General features: G+C 50.8%; 1 protein-coding gene across 4 annotated transcripts in view; it reads left to right on the forward strand.

Moving 5' to 3' along the window:
* SRGAP3 (SLIT-ROBO Rho GTPase activating protein 3) overlaps nt 1-17164 on the forward strand; it is an 83380-nt gene that overhangs the window by 43458 nt on the left and 22758 nt on the right. For all 4 annotated transcript variants that reach the window (XM_051788632.1, XM_051788633.1, XM_051788634.1 and 1 more), the window contains exons 4-6: nt 5694-5756; nt 10199-10384; nt 11825-11953. In XM_051788632.1, coding sequence (XP_051644592.1) covers nt 5694-5756; nt 10199-10384; nt 11825-11953 — 378 coding nt within the window. The remainder of the gene's footprint in view (nt 1-5693; nt 5757-10198; nt 10385-11824; nt 11954-17164) is intronic.

Raw genomic sequence — 17164 nt, forward strand, 5'->3', positions numbered from 1 at the left:
TCAGAACAGGCTTGTTGGGTGGAACCGTGGTAAAGAGCAGGATGACAGGCATGAGGCAGCTACAGGAGAGGAGTCATGGCTTCCTGAAGGGAAGAGTCATGCCTCAGAAATCTGGTGGAGGTATTTCCAGGAGCCAGGGATCGTGTCAGTAGCTGGCACAGTGCCTTCAGTGGGCAAGATTGAAGTTCCTGAAGAGCTGTTGAAGAGTAAGGTGTGGTTGTTTTCTGTATTAATGACTGACTAAAAGACAGGGAACAAAAGGAAGGAGAATGTCAGTGCAGTTCCTAAAAAATTATTTGGAAAAAGGGTAAAGGGTAAGATGACAGATACAGAATTATTGATAATAACCAAATAAAAAGAAGCATCATATACCTGTGGGAATCTCACAGTCAGGTGGACCAGGACTCTTCACTGAAAGCGAGGGGGAGTGTGGTAAGGAATGAAGAGTCCCAGCAGTGGGTTGGCTCTGTGACTTTAAGGTTTTCCTTAATTTTTGTCCCTTGCCACCAGGACATCTGGAGCCTGCAGTCAGGGAGCAGGGCAAGCCCACAGGGCTCTCCAGCAGGGGAAGGCTCATAATCAGGGCTTATCTTGAAATTTCAGCCTGACTGGAGAGTAAATCTCATGTGATATTTTTATGGCCAGTTTCCTCTATTTTATAGATCTGACCTAGAAATTAAACTGCAAGGTCAGGCTTGGGTTTGCTGATCTGATATAGGACATCATCCCTTTTCCTGTCCTTCAGGCCTCTAGAAATTTGAGACATTTGGGATATATTGGTTAGTTCAGTTCTAAGCCTGTCTCAAAGTCTTCCTGCCATTTGCATTTTGCTCTGAACCTGTTTTTGAGATGTATGTTAAGACTGTCCTTCTGCCCATGTGTGTGGGTGGTGTCCCATGCGGAACTACAGGACAAATCCAGTCAGCATTCAAACAAGGACACCCATGGAGTGTTCAGTGTTCTCTCATAGTAGGTCAGTCCTCAGCCAGGACAAGATGACGAAGTATTTTACCCACTCAGCAGAATTATTTCTTTGTAATTGGTTTTCTTCTGTCTCTCCCTCCTCATTTTTGAACCTAAATTTCAGCTTTTAAGGCTCAACCCTTACATCCTATAGAAATGGTTGCTCCTTGTTTCTCCCTCCTCCATGTCCATCTTCTAACTGGGGAGCTGGTGTGACTCCATCTGCAGCCTGCCAGAGCCAGCACCGGCTTTGCATCCAAAGGAGCCTTTACAGGTGTGAGGATCTCTGATTTCACCACATCTGACCCTTGGACTCACCTGTCCCTGGAAATAATGCTCAGCTAAATCAGGGAAAAGGCTTATTTTGTGTCATCGTTTCCCTTTCATGTGGATGGAGAGGCTGCCACTTTTGGGGTTGTTCAGGCTGTTTATTTTTCTCAACCTGTGGCACGCCTTGCTGGGATCCAGAGGGATCTGGATCCCACTTCCCAGTAGTGTTTGGTGGGATGCCTTGGGCATGTGTGTAGGAATAGGAGCATCCTGGTAAATGGATTTTGAAGACATCCCTCCAGCCTTGCAGTGTACGAGGTTGCTCAGAGGAGGGATCTTTCACTGTTCTCTCTGGTCTGGTTCTGTGCTGAGTAAGTGCTCAGAGTGCTTCTCTGGGGAGGCTGTGCCCACGGGGCTGCTGGCAGATGATCTGGCTCAGGAAGGGTTAAAGCACCCACAGTTGTGGTTTAGCTGCTGGGTGTGCTGGAGATTGTTCTTTGATGGTAAATTAGGGTAACATTTTTTTCCAGAGATGTCACTTTTAATTCCCCCCACCTAGAGTTTATTAACGGGCTGTGACATGCTGTGGGGACACGGGGAACTGGGAGGTTTTGTGTTTCCTTCGTTCATTATGTAAATGTAAACAATCCCAGCAAAGCAGCGGGGAGGGACTGCTGAGGTACAGGGTGAGCATAACTGAGGAGCAATTGCTCAGTGCCATGGCAGTGTGCCAAGAAAGATGCAGAGTGCTGAGCTGCTGCTCCCTCAGCTGCCCTGGATGAGCTGGGGGGGCTGTTCCTCAGTAAATTGGGGCACTGCAGTTTGTTCCTCTCCACCCAAGTGTTCTGCCCTCCGCCGACAGTCCGGGCATTGGCTCTGACTCGCCTCTCACTGTGGCTGGCCAGGAACCCTTCCAGCCCAAACTGCTCTGGGAGCAACGCAGAGGAAGAAAACTCAATTGGGCAAGTTTCCCTGGAGCTTCCAGTGTGAGTCACATTCCTGGTGCAGGAGGCAATGATCAAAGCGAGTGTGTTGATGTTGCTAATAGGCAGTGATAAATGGGGATGCTGAGATGTGTCCCTGCAGAGAGCTGACTCCATCTGCTGTCAGGGTGAGTCTCTGTCACCACAAAATCTCCCAGCACATCCTCCTGGCAGAGCCAAACCCAGGCTGAGGGACCCATGGCCAGGCAGGTGTTTTCTCCCCTCTTACCTCTCGCTGTGGTGGAAGGAAGGAAGTTTAAAGCTTCTTCCAAGTACAAAATACAGGAAATTGTAGATTTGAGACAGAACATCACTATGTCCAAAGTAATGATGCTGCGTTAGTCCCCAGTTTGGGATTATTTAATTCCGTGCCGTGACTGTAAATTTAATTCTGTGCCGTGGTGTCCAAGATGGACGTTGGGTGAAGAAGTGGTGTCTATCTGGATGGGAACTCTTGTCTTTGTCTGTAGAATAAACATCCTCCACTACCAGTCATCCATGCTGCTGCTTCCTGTTACTTTGTTGGCAGTGGCAGGAATTTTAATAAACTGCTAACCTGAAGCCATTGCTGTCCCAGTGAGGAGCAGTGTTTTCGGAGGAATTGGAGGCATAAAGGAAGCAGCTAAATTGGAGTTTGGGTTTTGCAGATGGTCCCAGGTAAGTGGAATGATGTTTTGGTGTTGACTCCTGTAAGCCCATACATGTAATTTCTCCCTTAGAGAAAGGGCAGGCAGCAGGCTCAGAGAAGTGGCGAGTCCTTCAGCTGCTCACCTGCCTGCGGTTGGAAGAGGCTCCAGCATCCCCAGGCTGGACATTGCTCTCTTGGACGCTGGAAGACTCCTGACAATGCCAGAGACCCTTTGGTCTCCTGCAGCAGGATTCTGGGTGTTGGTTTATAATGTCTATAAGCAAATGGCTCTTTAAACATGGTTCCTACCCATGGTCCCCCGTGTCAGTGTGGCTCACGGAATGACACACTGAACCAGTTTGTGTTGCTCTATTTAGGAGTCTAAAATTGGGCTTGGAAATTACAGCTTTGTGGCCTTGCTGTGCACCATGCAGGAAATCCAGGGCATAGGCAGCAGCTGCAGCTGAGCTTGGGCCATGGCTCTTGCTACCAGCCCATCCTGTCCTCCTCTGCTGGCTTTGGGAAGCCTTGGTTTGGGGACTGGGCAGTGACTTGTGGAAGCAGGAATGGCTGGAGGGGCTGTGTGTGACTCAGCTCCTGCAGGCTCTAGGCTCTGAGACCCCTGTTTGTAGACCCTGACTGAAATAACTTGTATTGGAATCACAGAATCAATTGAGTTGGAAAAGCCCTCTGAGACTGCCAGGTCCAACTGTTCCCCCAGCACTGCCCAGCCCACCATTAACCCACGTCCCCAGGAGCCACATCCACGTGGCTTTTACATCCCTCCAGGAATGGTGACTCCACCACTGCCCTGGGCAGCTGGGCCAGGGCTGGGAAGCCCTTTCAGGGAAGAAGTTTTCCCTAATATTCAATCTAAACCTCCCCTGGTGCAACTTGAAGCTATTTCCTCTTGTCCTGGCTCTTATTACCTTGGAACAGAGCCTGACCCCCACCTGGCTTCAACCTCATGTCAGGGAGTTGTAGAGTGAGAAGGTCTCCAAACATGTTGCTTCTGTGTCTGGGGGGATGCAGATCTGTCACAGCTCTCTTGGTATTAGCAAGCCTCAGTGAGACTTCTGAGAGCACTGGTGACCACCGGTGTCAGTGGGTAGGAGATGGGGACTGAGGTTCAGTCCAGATGAGGGTTCCAGATGACTGGGCACCGAGCACCTCCTGGTCCTTGGCATCGTCCTGGCACCCCATGCCCGTGGGATTGGGAGCAGTGGCATCAGTCACACTGCTGAGGATGGCACTGTCCCAGATACCCCAGCTCTAGCTCACGGATACACTGTGGTTACTGGATGGTCATGGATCCGAGGGACTTTGACTCTTCAGATTCTTTACTTCAGGCTTTGCTTTGATTCCCACTTTTAATAATCTAATGTTAAACTTCACAAGGACGTGGGTTGTCCCGTTGGCTGAAAGGACCTCTCTGTGTTGTGGACCTCTCTCACCACTCAGCCTGATGGGATGTTGTTTTCCCTTCCTGTGTGCACAAAACTGCCTGGAGTTGAGGAAATCTGAAAGAAGCTGCTTGGGTTTGGTTTGGTGGTGTTTTAGGGAGGGAGGAGGGGAGTGTCTATACTTAGTTTAAACACATCTTCAAGCTATAATAAGTGTTCCCTAGCCTAGAGGATTCATTGTGGAGATTTGGGCTGTAATTACAGGGAGGCAGGAAAGCAGTGTGAGCACACCCCCAGCAGCTCCAGACGTGGGGGTGCGGGAGGAGGTGGCTTGATCTGCAGCCAGGCTCCAATGCTGGGCAGCTCCCCACGCTGTGGCCTCTCTGAGAAGTGCCATGTCCGTGCTTTGCGAGGTTGAGGACTGGATCTGCTTCATCCTGCCTGGCAAGGAAAGGGAAAACACAGACTGATAATGGGATTTCAGCAGACGGGAGGATGCCAGGAGTTACTCACTGGCAATAAGCATCTCCTCAGCTGGCTGAACTTTGGCTGCTGCAGTTGTGAAACTGGAAACTTTATTATATAACTGTGGTGTAGCTATTTTGTAATAAAATGTCCCTTTTCAGAGATACTTTCATTCACTCAGGTCAGAATAGTGAAAATGAGCTACTGAGAACAAGCTGGAGAGGGTGAGTCATGGCCAAGGATCATCTAAATCTGGGATGCTGGGGCTGGGGAGCCCTGATAATCCTCCTTCTGAAATACCAGTGTTGGCTGGAAATTGCAAGTCCAGCAGCAAGTGTTTAACATGTCTCATCAGATCAAGACAGGTTGACAGGTGATGCTGTGGGACTGGAGAAAGCCAATCTAAGGGATCTGTGTACCCAAATGGTTATTGGATGATGTAAGTTATACAGGGGAGTTCACGCAGCACTGACACGCAGCCTGCTCAGTTGGAGAATGCAGCAGCCACTCACCCACATGCACCAAGGCAGGTTTTGTTGAAAAATAGGCAAAGTCAAGCTCTAAAACACCCCTGGCTGTGGAGTGGGCCCAGCTTTGTGCACTCTGCCAGTCTCTATGTGAAACCAGACCCCAAACTAGGACAGGGTGTTACGTGTTAGACCCACAGCGGGAGTTGTCTGTGGGCTGGAGATAAATTCTGCCAGTGGAAGGGCAAAGCAGTATTGCCTGTAATTTTAGATTGATCCCTTTTGCAGGATAAATAAGTAAAATTGATTGATGTTCTTCCTTGTGGTCTCTGAAACCCAGGTTGGGTGATCCATGGGCAAACATCGACCTCAAATGAAAACGCAGCAGTTCTGAGACAGAACAAGGTTCTGCTGTGTGTTCACAGTTATAATCCCTCCAAAGTATCTTTTCCTTTCAGAACTGCATGTTTTGGGCAGAACAAAGTCTCAATGCTTCTTTCTTTTTGTCTTGCAGAGTAAGGAGATTGGCCTGCAGATGCATGAAGAACTCCTGAAAGTCACCAACGAGCTGTACACGGTGAGCAGTGAGGGGGTGCCCAGCAGTGAGCCCATGCCCAGCAATGAGCCCATGCCCAGCAGAGAGCCCATGCCCAGCCGTGAGCAGTGCCCAGCAGAGAGCCCATGCCCAGCAGAGAGCCCATGCCCAGCAGAGAGCAGTGCCCATGCCTGGCTGGCAGCGCCCGCGGTGCCGCTCGTTGGAGCAGAGTGTGTGTCCAGCCCTGGGGTGGCTCGAGGGGCTCTGTCCCGACCATCCTGTGGCACACATGGCCTTTTCCATCTGGAGCATTCCACAGTGCTCCAGGGAGCAGGGCTGCTTCCCTCCAGCGTCCCTGGGGCTGTCTGGGCAGGATCTGTGTGGTCCCTGTGTCCGTCACACTCTCCCCTCTGCGGCTCCTGCACCGCGTTGCCTTCAGGCCCCTCTCAGTGCCGTGGTTGGTGATTTCCAGGCACTGGTGGCTCTGAGCTGGCTGTGCTTGTTGTTGCTGACACCTGCCCTGCTCCTGTGAGTGCGTGGCCTGGGGGGAATGGATGAACATGACCTTCTGCTGTGGAAGGCAGGAAATGTTTAGCTCATGGATGCTCAGCTCCATCTCCTGCTCTGAGGAGCACTTTGGCTGTGGAGCTGTCTGTGCCTCCTGGTGAGATCGTGCACTGTTAGTCAGGACTTGGCTCTTCAAAAGCAAGTTTTCATAGCAGGACAGTAAAATTCTTTGTGTTGCTTCTGTCTCTTGCCCTGTAGCAACTGCTTTTTAAAAAAAAATATTTTACTTGTGGTTTAGGAGCAACAAAGCAACATAAAGTCTGTCTTGCGTTGAAAAACTGAGACAATATATTTGCTTTCTTTGGTTGTATCTGTTACTGGTATATAAATAACACTGCAACAGGTTTATTCCTAAACAATCATTCCATTCCATCTTTTTGAAAAACAGGCCTAAACAACAGAGCATGAAGGATCGTATTTGAAATTTCTGCCATAAATCTTCTCTTAACAGGCTTGTTCTTGCAATGGCTGTTGAAGGATTTGGTTGTTGTGAGCCCTGCAGTGTGGGTGGACAGCAGATCGGATTAAAAAGCCTGTGTGAGATTTGGGAGTGCATTGTTGATGGTTGAGTGTCACAAGCTCAAGAAGTGGTGACTAATTAAGATTAATTACAACAGCATCTTGACAGGTGCAATACAAGGAAAGACTAACAAGGGCTGGGCTGACCTTAATACCTGCAGGCCAGTGTGCTCTGGACCTGGACACGAGGCAGGGGCATCACCCGAGGGACATGCTGGGGTCAGCAGGGGGGTCAATGTGCTGAGGTCCAAAGTGTGAGCAGTGGTCAATAGGAGCAGAGAGGGAAATTGTGCTCCTGCTGAGTCTGGGGGTAAACTTGTCCTCACAGGAACTGAGATTTCTCCCATTCACTGCTTTTTTCCATGTGCTGAGCAGAATGGGTTTGAATGGTGAAACACACTGGTTTGAATGTGACACTGGAACAGCTGAAGGAGCTTTGTGTTTGCTTGCTGCTAAGATAACAAACCAATTGTCATCCAGCTGGGAAGGAGCAGGAAAGGGACACACTTCAGAAATGATGATGAAGCATGAAGAAAAATTAGGGCCTGTGGGGCAAACGGGGTCACCTCAAGTCTGCTTGGTGCTGGTCAGAGAGATCTGTCCTTGAGCCAGGTGAAACAGGCCTGGCTGCACCCCTGGCTTGAGGTGCTGGGGGTGGCTGGGGGCACCTTTGGGACCGAGCTGCTGTCAGTGTGGTCAGTGCAGCACGTTGGGTGCCCACGAGAACTGTGACTGCTGATGAGACCAGACACAGGATAAGGACCCGGCTCACAGGACACCAGGATGCTGCTTGAGAAATGTCACTTGTCTGCTCTCAGCACAGGGAAGTCACTTCTCTCGTCTCTGTCCAAGTCTTTAACTGCAGCACATCCGTGCCCTGGCCCAGCTGCTTTTTAAGCCTCTCTGAGGGGAATTCTGTGCACTGGGCAGAAACTATAATTTTTTACAGGCTTCTCAGGCATTCACTGTCTCAAACTTAAGCCAAAGCAACCAAATTGATTTTAGCTCAGTCTTGTTGCTGTTCTGATGCAAGTCACCCTGTGGACTCTGTATGGAAAGAACCAAACCCAACCCATGCTGACTTCAATCAAAAAGGAAGCAGATGACTTTTGTTCTGAAGTGGAGATGCTTGTGAATGGTTTTGCACAGAAACAGTTCAGCTGTGAATTAAAACCAGCTTCATCCTTTTGATTCCTGCTTACAGACTGCAGCAGACAGGTACCAAGTTGGAGCCTGTACAGGCTGGATGTTCATGGGCTGAGCCTGTGCCTGACAGTCACCCTGTTTTTGCTCTGGCTCCTCTGCTGGGTCAGAACCTTGGGGATGAGCTATTCAGAAGGACAAAGCCCTTGCAGCTGAATACAGCCAACAGTGCCATTTATGGCCGCTATTTTGGCAACAGCCTTTATCCAGAACATGTAATTAATATGGCAAACACAGCTCGTGTTGTTAAATAACTAATGAACATTGGAACATATTTTTCCTCCTCCGCTGCAGCTAATTAACTGATTTGCAGGAAAGCTTCCCGGGCCGCAGCTGTGGCAGTTTGTCTCTGTGACACAGCAGTGCAAGGCAGGGACAGTGTGACTCGATTGCAGGCACTGAGACAGCGCGAGGGAATTGCGGATCGGGCCGATTGCTGCAGTGCACGTTGGCCCCAGCCAAAATCAAGGCACATATTACACAAAAATATCCCCTGAATTTCCAAGCATGACCTGTGTGACAGGGCAGCTGGTGAGGTGCACAGTGAGCTGTTTAAGGTTGGGTAACAGTCCCATAACCTTTAGATTTCACAAAAGTCCTGCAATTTGGATCCCTGTTATTATTGGGCATCTCTGTCATGTTGTGTCTGGGCCTCTCTGGGTGCTGCAGAAACCTCTCCTGTTACTGCCTGATGCCCTGATGTGCAGCATTTTGCTTTTTCACTTTCCTCTGAGTATTTTATAAAAAGATGGAGATGGTGAGGATAAGGAGGGCTCAGTGAAGCCCTCTGATTGTTCTCCTTGGGAAAATCCTGGGAATTGTCTGTTTACGTGTGTCCTGTGACATTCGCTGCAGAAACTGCAGTTTGCAATGCATGGCTGGAATGTGCATTATAATTTGCAGGGTTTTGCAATGAAGTAGCTCAGGGCCAGGGCAGGAGCCTTTGCTCACTGTCCCTTGCCATTGCCTGCAGTCACATCTCCCCACGGTGGCACATCCTGTGTGGCTCCCATGCAGCATTTGGAGCCCGTTTCAGCCGAGGTTTGTGCTTGGCAGGAGGAGGGATCATGCGGCTCAGCCTGACCTGCTCCAAGTCAAACACTCCTGGGTCCTGCTGGCAGCCACAACTGAGGAAAACTGTGTTTTCTTCATTAAGCCTTGTGTAAAATTACTCTGCCTTTGTGGGTTCCTGCTCTACCTTAACCCATGAGGCTCAGGCAGCCCATCCTGGGGTGTCCCAGCCCATCCCGGGGTGTCCCAGCCCTTCCCAGTGTGTCCCAGCCCATCCTGGGGTGTCCCAGCCCGTCCCAGTGAGTCCCAGCCCTGCTGAGGCTGATCCCAGTGAGCAGTCGGGCCCCGCAGGCTGTGTCAAGGCAGTGTGAGATGAACCATCCACATCCCAGAGGGAGATGATGGAAGGGGACAGTGTGACTGAAGGCATAAAGAGAGAGAAGCAGTTGGGTTCCTCTTGCCAGCTTCATTAAAATGATCCCAGTGTGCCCTTTGGACCCTTGTATCTGAAAGGGAAAGCTGGAAGGGTGGAAGTTTTACCTGCAGAGAGTGTTCCTGGCAGTGGATCAGCATCATCCCTCCTGGATCTGGAATGTGAAGGACACGGTGCTGCTGCACCCACCGGTGCTGCCTGTACCTGCTGGCGGCAGCAAGAGAAGGATGAGGTGGTGACAGGAGACAAACCCCATTTTTGTTTGGGAATTGCAGCTCCTCTACTTCTGGATGGTCCTGCTGTCTGGGTGGTGGAGAAGGGGCTGTGTGATGTCTTAGCAAGTCCAAGTGGAGGAACAAATGTGTTGGGTCAAAAGGGAGTTCAGGGTCACTGTGGCCTCCTCACAGTCACTTGTCATGGAGACCCTTATCCCAGCTGCAAAGCACTGGAGGTTATTCCTTGTTTCCCTGTTGGCAGACACAGTGTGCTTTGACTGCAGGTGTGTGCTGGGGACATGTCTCAGCCTGTCCCCACAGCAGGACCGAGCTGGATCGTGGTTCTTACACCAACCTGGAGCTGCTGGAAGTAGAGCTGGGGATGGGGTTAATCTCACAGGCTTTCCCTCCCCATCTTGCTCCTTAGTGCTGTAGTGGCCTCCACAGCCCCTCTGCACTGCCCGTGGCTGTGGCTTCCCCTGCTCTGGTGCTCCTGTGGCCACGGGCAGGCGGCTCACGACCTCCTGTGTCTGCAGGTGATGAAGACCTACCACATGTACCACGCAGAGAGCATCAGCGCCGAGAGCAAGCTGAAGGAGGCGGAGAAGCAGGAGGAGAAGCAGTTCAACAAGTCAGGGGATATCAGCGTGAACCTGCTGCGGCACGAGGACCGGCCTCAGCGGCGCAGCTCCGTCAAGAAGATTGAGAAGATGAAAGAGAAGGTGGGTGAGAGGGAACGAGTGGAGAAGCCTGGCTAGGGTCTGGGCTCTTTGTGGGCAGGGTGTTGGCTCCAGCCCTGTCCATGTCCATGCAACCATTGCTGTACCCATGGGAAGGGGTTAGGGAGGACGTTGACTCGTGTGCGTGTTCTGCTGAAGGGCAGCCTGGGGAGGCCATCAGGAGTCTCTTCCCTGCACCTGACCATGGAGAAGTGCCAGGAACAGCTCCTGTCAAGGAATTGATCCAAAGTCAGGCTGACCCAACAAGGACAAGGGACACCAAGTGTTGGAGGGGTTGGGGGACCTGCACGGGAGCCACGTGGCCACCAGTGACACCTTCCCGGCTGGCTCTCTGGGGGAGGGCAGAGACGGGTGGCTGGAGGGGCCTGGGGGCGATGGCTCATGGAGCACAGGGCAGGCAGAGGTGGTGGGAGCACCTCCTCCAGCAGCTCTTGAGCTGGGGCTTGCTGGGGGCTTGGCTGTGCCAGCTGGGGCCCTGGAGGCTGCACTGAGGAGGGCAGTGCCTTGGGCTGTCCGGCTTGGCTCAAGATGCATTGTGATCCAGACACTGGACCCTGCTCTGAGGAGCTGGGGCTTGTCCATGACTGATTCTTTAAAAACAGTACTTTTAAAAATGAACAGCAGCCCCAGCGTTCCCTCAGTCACAGACTCCTGACAGCAAAAAAAGGGTCGATCTATAAAATACCAGTGTTCTTCCTCTGTGGGCTGTCTGGGAGGGAAAGTGCAGGATTTAGATGGCTTTGCTAGGCAAAAGACTTCACACCATTCCAGCCTCAGCAAATCTCCCCGGCCTCAGGATCTCCACAACTGCAGTTTTTGTGTTAATTTTGGAGAAGAAGCAATAGCTTCCCCAGCCATGCTGCATTTGCTCACAGGCTGGGACATGTGTAGCAGTGCAGTTCTTGGAAGGGTTAATCTTTTGACTCAACCTTTGGAGCAGGGATCTGCCTCAACAGATGTCCCGGATCTGGAGCACATCTGCTTTCCTACAGAGTTTTGAATTCTGGGTCCTGTTCTAAATTGTGTTGCTTGGGCCTCTAGGCCAGATTCCACTTTGATACAGCTGCACACATCTGGAGCAAGTCCAAACATATGTCAGTATTTCTGCAGGGGAAATCTGTCCCTCTGATTTTGACTGATGCCAACCCCCCCCCGAAGGTGCAGCTGAAGGAGCAGCAGCAGCAGCTGTGCTCGGGGGCTCCAGGTACCTCTGAGCAGGACACACTTGTCACGGCTGACTGGCTGTACCAGGGATGTTCACATGGGATCTTCACCCTGGCAAGATCCCTGTTTTGTCTCAAATACCAAATTTTATTAATTCCCTCATCACACCCAGTCTGCAGGGTGCTGTGGGGCCCCATGGCAGGAGAAGCTGTGCCAATACCATCCTGTTTGTGCTCTGACTCTGCTTTGCTTTTCCAGAGACAAGCCAAGTATTCTGAAAACAAGCTGAAGTGTACTAAAGCCAGGAACGACTACCTGCTGAACCTGGCGGCCACCAACGCCGCCGTCAGCAAGTACTACATCCACGATGTGTCCGACCTCATCGACGTGAGTGCTCCCTCCCCTGTGCCCCCCAGCCTGGCTGGGCCCCTAACTGCCATGGGGGGGTGTCAGGGGGTCTTTAAAATACACTTAACTGGGGCTGAAGATGTGCTGTAACTCAGATCTGTCTTGGGATGAGCCAGGCGAGCCCATCAGTTGGTCTGTATTTGAGGCAGAAACACTTGCCAAGGTCAGACAGCCTTGGTTTTGGTGCTGAAACAGAAGGTTTTTTCTTTCTCCTACTTGGTAGCTTTGGTGGCAGTTCAGTACATGTGGAAGTTCTGTCCTGGCTGAGGAAGGTGCCTTGGGAGCTTTATCCCAGTACTCCTTGCAGGGAAGAGCCTCAGGGCAGGAACTGCTGAAGGCAGGTTTCATGGGGATGACAGGAACTGAATGTGTGTGTGTTGGTGACTCCTACAAACTGCTTTGAGATGATTCAAATAAGGGATTCACCCAGAGAAGAGGTTCTGGTTTCTTCCTTTAACGGGCATCCCACAGTGTGCAGATCGCACGATGCACTTTCTTCTGCCTCAGTGAGCACATAAATAACTGAGCTCCAAGCACTGAGTTACCATCATTACCTAAATGCACAATTTAAAAAGGTGCTGGAGTTTTTATCTCCTTTCTTAACCCACTAACATGTAGTTACTCTTCTGAGAATTAATGAAGTCTGATGCAAAACCTCTGATGACTTTGAGATTTTGAGATATGATAAAATATTCTTACTAGTCCCTTTTGTTCTCTTTATTATTTAAGATGTGTTAGAGAACTAGTAGCTTGATTGTGGAGACATTTGAATGGCAAGGTGTGAGAACACCTTCATTTATCTGTGGGCTTTCTGCTTTTGCTGTGTATATCGTCTCTTTCTCTTGTTTATTTATTTTAAAGCAAGAATGACTTATTTTCGTGGAGTTTGTGAGACTTTGATTTCCTGGAGAGTTGCTGAGTTCCACTTTAGCTCTGACTGTTTATATTATTCCTCCCAACTTTATTTCCTCGCTGACACTTCCACTGGAGTCAGCAGATGGCTTTTCTCCTGCACTCCAGGAATCCCTTTGGGGACTTTCACTGAAGCATCTCCAACTCGGAGCAGGGAAATTCCCCAGGTTGTAAATTCTGTTCACTAAAGAAGCAAAATATTGGATGCGTGAGCTGCACGTGGGTGTCCTGGTTCTAAATCCCCAGAGGAAGAGCAGTTTATCTGAACAGGCTTTTGTACAAATTCAGTGAATTTTGCAAGGGTGTGGCCAGAAGGGCTTCAGCAGCTCCAGAAGGGGATCCCAGTTGTGGGGTCTCAACCACCAGATCCCACGAGTGCTGAAGGGGATCTGTGTAGGACACCTGAGCCCACGGAGGGAGCAGGTCTGTGGGAAGAGGGTGGGTGAGAAGGGGCTGGATGGGAGAGCAGAGCTTGGGGCCTGGCAGGTGCCCTGATGGATCGTGCGTGTCCCCACGCTGCAGTTACAGATCCCACGGCTCCTCCCTGTGTCCCTGCGGGATGGTGAGGGATACACCAGGCTCTTTCTGGACATGGGAGGGGAGAGGGGGCTCTTGCCACGCCCTCCATCTCCAGCACAAATGGCCACATGCAGCAGCTGATTTCACACAAATCCAAACCGTCAGGACAGAATTGGCAGCAGCCAAGTCAGCAGCGCTTCCCCCATCCCAGCTGGCTCAGTGTCATCTATCAGGCACAGCCTTGTCATGGCTCGCGCCCTGGGCGTCACCACGGAGCAGTGACTGGTGACAAAGCTGTGCTCTGATGCTGCCCTGGCGAGGCAGAGGGTCCCAGCTGCTCCGGGAGAGGGTGGGAGGGCTCCAGGGCCGCGGCTTAATGAGAACTGTAAAGCCCATCAGAGGAGCCGTGAAGGGGTGCGGAGCCGTCTGTGCCTCTGTCTCCAGTGGCCTCGTTGTTTTGTCCTTTAGAAAGGAAGGAAAGAATACAGAGATGGATCAAATTAGCCTGGGGCTGGCAGTGCACCACGGTGCCTTTTTCTTTGGACAACACGTGTGTCTGTTTAAATGCCTGGGCTCATCTCATTTCTGTCATTAACTGTGTGACCAAGTTAATCTCTTTGGCCACGTATGTGAAGTGGAGATAAAGCTGCTTATCCATCCCTCTGGAGTTCTGTGGGAAATGGCTGCAAGATAGTTTGAAGTGATCACAGGAAAGATATTGCCAGATTGAGCAGAGAGAAGGGAACAGTCAGCAGCCATACAAGCTGATCTGCCAAAATGTGTGCAGCCTCCTCTGAGTCCTTCTGGAGCAGCAGCTTGCTTCCCTATGGAGTAGTGTTTGCTGTATCCGAGACGAACAAGCAGGGAAAGGAGGGGAACTCTGAGGAATTTAATGTTACACATAACTGCCAAATTGTTTGGTTCCTGGAAAAATTAGCTGAGTCAAGTTAGGGAACAGAAACATCAGTCAAAATAGTTATGCCAGAAATCTTCAGTTGGCTTTACTGGCCTGGTTGGGCTGGGCTTGGAGCAATCTGGGCTAGTGGAAGGTGTTCCTGCCCATGGCAGGGGGGTGGAACTGGATAATCTCTAAGGTCTCACCCAACTCAAACCAGTCTGGGATTCTGTGATTTACTTGCCTCACAATACAGCTCTGGGTTTTGAAGCAACATCAAGAGAGTAGAGGCTAGAAATTACAATATGTGTATATTATTATATGTTATGCATATAATTAAAAAATAATGCAGAATATTTTTTAAATAAAGCATAAAGAAAAATGTGGAAAAGAAGGAGCAGAGCAAATGAGTAGGCTGTTTGTTTGCAGATAGTGCTGGGTCCTGTGGAGACAGAGGCATTACTGCTCTGCATGGGGAGTGAAGTGGTCACTGACAGGGGTCACTGACTGTGGGTGCTCAGGGGTTACTCTGGGGTGGCCACTTGCTTAGGTGAGGTGCATTGGTGCTGGTGGCCTCAGCGTGGGCCTGGCTGAGCTGTGTGGTGTGCAGGTTCAGCCTCCCAAATAACAGGGACTCAAAGGTTCTGGAGCCACAGACCACTATGTAACCCATGAGGAAATGAGGCAGAGGGATCAGTAGCTGGGAAAGCATTTCCTTCTCCCTGGAGCCCAAAACTGCCCCCCAGTGCAGCTCTGGGGTGGGCTCTGGGAGGCACACATGTATTTGGCTGCTTTTGCAGTGTTTTGGCCAAACCCAGCTTGCCTGAGCTCCAGGAGCCGGTTTGTTTTTCAAGTGGAACACTGGGATATTTCCACCCCTCACAGGGTGTTACCAGACGTGATGAATTAATGCTTGGGGAGCTCTGAGCTCGGCAGATGAAAGGCGCTGCAGGAGGGCTGGGGATTATTATTTGTGGTTCTAATTTATTTGCCATCAAAGGGATGAGAGGGCTGAGAAAATGCCATTTGTTCTGGGGCTGGGAGCAGCAGTTTGAAGTCTTTTTCTTTTTCTTCTGCCCTCCCCATTGTGTGTTCCTCTGGGAATTGCATGGAAGTCTCTGCTCTGTCTTTTCTTCTCTGGGCACCCGTGTGTGAAGCAGCCGGCACGGTGCTGATCTCCAGGGACTTCAAGGGCTGTGCTGTGTGCAGGAAGTGCCTGCCCTGCTTTTCAGGAGCAGCTGATTTCTGGGCAGTGCAAGTCACCACTGGCTTCAGTGCGAGCCCAGCAGCAAAGGAAAGGGAAGATTTCACATGGAATTTTTCCCAAAAGCTTCTGTCAATGCCCTGAGCCTGTCTCCTTGGGTTCTGTGGCATCTGGTGATTTGCCTTTGTAATGGATCTGTTTTGTGTGCTTTGGGAACTCCTACCCTCAGACAGTGGCACTGTTTCCTTCTGGCACTGTTTTCTGTAGCCAAGTAGCTGTGATTTCAGGGAGTGGAAGAACCCTGGTGAGGTCTGGGAGGTGCTGGGGAACAGCGTGGTCCCGTTCCCGGGGCACAGGACTGCGGTCGGCTGGTCGTGGCAGGAGAGCTGGTCCTGCCCTGGTGCTGGCATGAGGGTCCCAGCCCTGGTCCCTGCCCTGTCTGCCTGGCAGCCCCTGGGCTGCATCGTCCTGGCTCCAGGGTTTCTGTACAATAGATGTACGGGTGTTCATGCTAAAACTGTCCCACGAGAGAGACAGCACAGGATGAGGTTTTTCCCCCAAGTGGTGAATGGAAATTTGTCTTTTCCTCCTTTTTGTGTTGTTTGTTATTTTTTTTAAGGCAAGGCTGTGCCAGTCCATAACTGCCTATGCTCTCAGCTAATAGGATTAGAGGCTAAGTAGAAGCAGGAGAAGTGGAGGGTTATGACAATTCGATAGTTTCTACAAAACTCCTCATTATTGCACAGGGGGGTTCACAGCTTTTAAAGACTAGAAGGGGACAGGGGTGTTCGCTCGGGTACCTGTGGGGGAGATCGGGAATCAGCCCCCTGAGGCTTTGCTGATGCTGCTTTTAGCAGAGACTGAACCAAACACAGCCCTACCGTGACGTGATCCGAGCTGAGCGGTGTCTCCTCACATCAGCACAGAGCACAAGACGGCTTCTTGGGTTGGAGCTGCTTGTGGCACCAGCTGAGTTTTCAGATTTCACTTTGAGCCTTCACAGAAAGGGTTGTCAGGCATTGGAACAGGCTGCCCAGGGAGGTGGTGGAGTCACCATCCCTGGAAGTGTAAAAGCCTGGACATGGCACTCAGTGCTCTGGTCTGGTTGACAAGGTGTTGATTAATCAAAGATTGGACTTGATCTTCTCGGAGGTGTTTTCCAACCGCAGTGATTCTGTGATTCTGTGAATACTGACATTCTAATGCAGAATCACTTTCTGTGCCTTTCTGCACTGGTTCAGTAGTGCCTGTGGGTGCCCCAGAGCTGGAGAAGGTGCCTTTGAAATGGCAGCTCCCAACAGGGAGTTCTGCAGAAAAGTTGGGCTCATTTGGGTCACTGGAATTGCAGTGCAATCCTTCTTCTCTTTCCTATAGCTTTTGTGCCATGCTGGTCCTTCCAGCAGTGCTTGTGGTGGGACTACACTGTGTGGCAGCGAAGCAGCTTAACTTCTGCAGTAGAAATTGTCCTATGGCAGTTTTCATGTGATAGGAGTGATTTGCTGGCAGTGGTTAGTTTGATGCTGTGGCTGTGGGAGGTATTTGAGGTGTTTCTCACAGGGTCCCTCTGTTTCTACCATAGTTATCTGACTTTACATCCTCTGTCAGGAGCTCCAGCCTCTCTTATGTCCCAGAAATACACGTGCTTCAGATTTGGACTGCA

The sequence above is a fragment of the Manacus candei genome, unplaced genomic scaffold, assembly GCF_025592945.1.
Source record: "Manacus candei isolate 608988 ecotype Guabito, Panama unplaced genomic scaffold, ASM2559294v1 h1tg000025l, whole genome shotgun sequence".
In the NCBI taxonomy this organism is placed as follows: Eukaryota; Metazoa; Chordata; class Aves; order Passeriformes; family Pipridae; genus Manacus; species Manacus candei.